We start from the raw sequence: 1601 nt of genomic DNA on the forward strand, positions 1-1601 counted from the left end.
CAGGAAAGTGGGGGAGCAGTGGCAGGGCGGCCTGGGTGGGGGGCGCCTGGGCCCTCCCTGCCTCCCACCCCAAGGTCAAGGGAAGGCAGGGCTTCGGACCGTGGAAGCTTCCAGAATCTGGTCTCTGCTCCTCCGGCGTCGCCCGTGGCGCCTGGGTCCTGGATTCCCTGGGCCGGTCCCTCTCCCCTGCATGGCCCATTCACGCCCAACCCCCGCCAGGTCGGCCCCGTCCACCCCGCCCGCCCCGCCTTGTGGCTCTCACACCCGGCCTGCCTTCTCTTTCCTTCCAGCGCAGATTCTCTGAGGCTCCCAAGGTCCTGGGCGCACCGGAGCCCTGACCTGCTGTGAAAATGCAGCTTCCCGGATCGCTTCCGGGGCTCTGGGTCACACATCTGGGCTGGGCACCGGGGAGCCTCTGTGTCTAAGTCCTGCTAATCAGGGGTCGGAGGACCCCGGCTGCAGGAAGAGACTGCAGCCGGCCGTGTGGTCTTCAGCAAGACCCTGCACCTCTCTCGGCCTCCGTTGATTCCTTTTTTTAAATTTTTGCGTCAGTGTCTCACTCTGTCTCCCGGGCTGGCGTGCAGTGGCATGATCATGGCTCACCGCAACCTCGACCTCTTGGGCTCAGGCGATCCTCCCACCTCAGCCTCCTGAGCAGCTGGGCCTCAGGTACACGCCACCTCCCCCGGCTCATTTTTTTGTTTGTTTTTTTGTAGAAATGAGGTCTCAGCCAGGCTCGGTGGCTCAGCCGGTAATCCCGCACCTTGGGAGGCTGAGGTGAGTGGACTGCCTGAGCCCGTGGGTTCGAGACCTGCCTGGGCAGCGAGACCTCATCTCTACAATAAATCAAAAAATCAGCCGGGCGTGGTAGTGCACGTCTATAATTCTGGCTACTTGGAAGGCTGAGGTGGAAGGATTGCCGGGAGTGGCCACTGCACTCTAGTCTGAGCGACAGAGTGAGACTCCAACTCAAAAAAAACCACAAAATTGCAAAGAAGCTTCAGGGTCCAGAGAGGGTTTTGACAGCTTGGGGGAAAGGCAGCACGGGAGACTTCCTGGAGGAGGAGGCCTGTGCAGCCAGGGACTGTGGCACTGGGAGGAATTCCTCCAGGAAGACACACGCCCATCCAGAGTCTTGTGGGGAGAGGCCAGGAGCGCATCCCTGCCCACCCTGACCAGCCCAGGCAAGCCCCCCTTGACCACCTGATGCTGCCCCCCAAGCGCCATCTGGGGGCCTGGGGCCTGGCCTGGAGGGCCCGCCCCCTGGGGAGAGGCCGGTCAGGGGCGGCTCCCGTGATCACACCGTCACGTGCTCCTGGCACGACGGGGCGTGCCATCACCCTGACCTGGCGCTTCCGCAGGGCCGGCCCGGTGGGGGGGATGGAGCGCACGGTGGCCAGCGCCGAGACGCACCTCGGGCGCTTCTGCACGCTGCTGGCCGCCTACACGCGCAGGACGGCCCGGCTGCGGGACAAGGCGGACCAGCTGGTCAGGCGGCTCGTGGACTTCGCCGACTCGGAGGGCCCCGGGCTGCGGGCCACCCTGAGGGACTTCGCCGAGGACCTGGCCAAGGTGCAGGACTACCGGCAGGCCCAGGGGAG

At 65.0% G+C, this 1601-nt stretch overlaps 1 protein-coding gene across 1 annotated transcript in view; it reads left to right on the forward strand.

The window, feature by feature from the left end:
- Window positions 1-1380: 1380 nt before the first annotated feature.
- Window positions 1381-1601, forward strand: part of LOC103250907 (protein FAM92B-like) — a gene marked incomplete at its 3' end in the record, with an annotated part of 7015 nt that continues 6794 nt past the window's right edge. The window contains exon 1 of the mRNA XM_021708268.1: window positions 1381-1590. Coding sequence (XP_021563943.1) covers window positions 1381-1590 — 210 coding nt within the window. The remainder of the gene's footprint in view (window positions 1591-1601) is intronic.

The sequence above is a fragment of the Carlito syrichta genome, unplaced genomic scaffold (assembly GCF_000164805.1).
Source record: "Carlito syrichta isolate Samal-C Ts95f unplaced genomic scaffold, Tarsius_syrichta-2.0.1 Scaffold135681, whole genome shotgun sequence".
Lineage (NCBI taxonomy): Eukaryota > Metazoa > Chordata > Mammalia > Primates > Tarsiidae > Carlito > Carlito syrichta.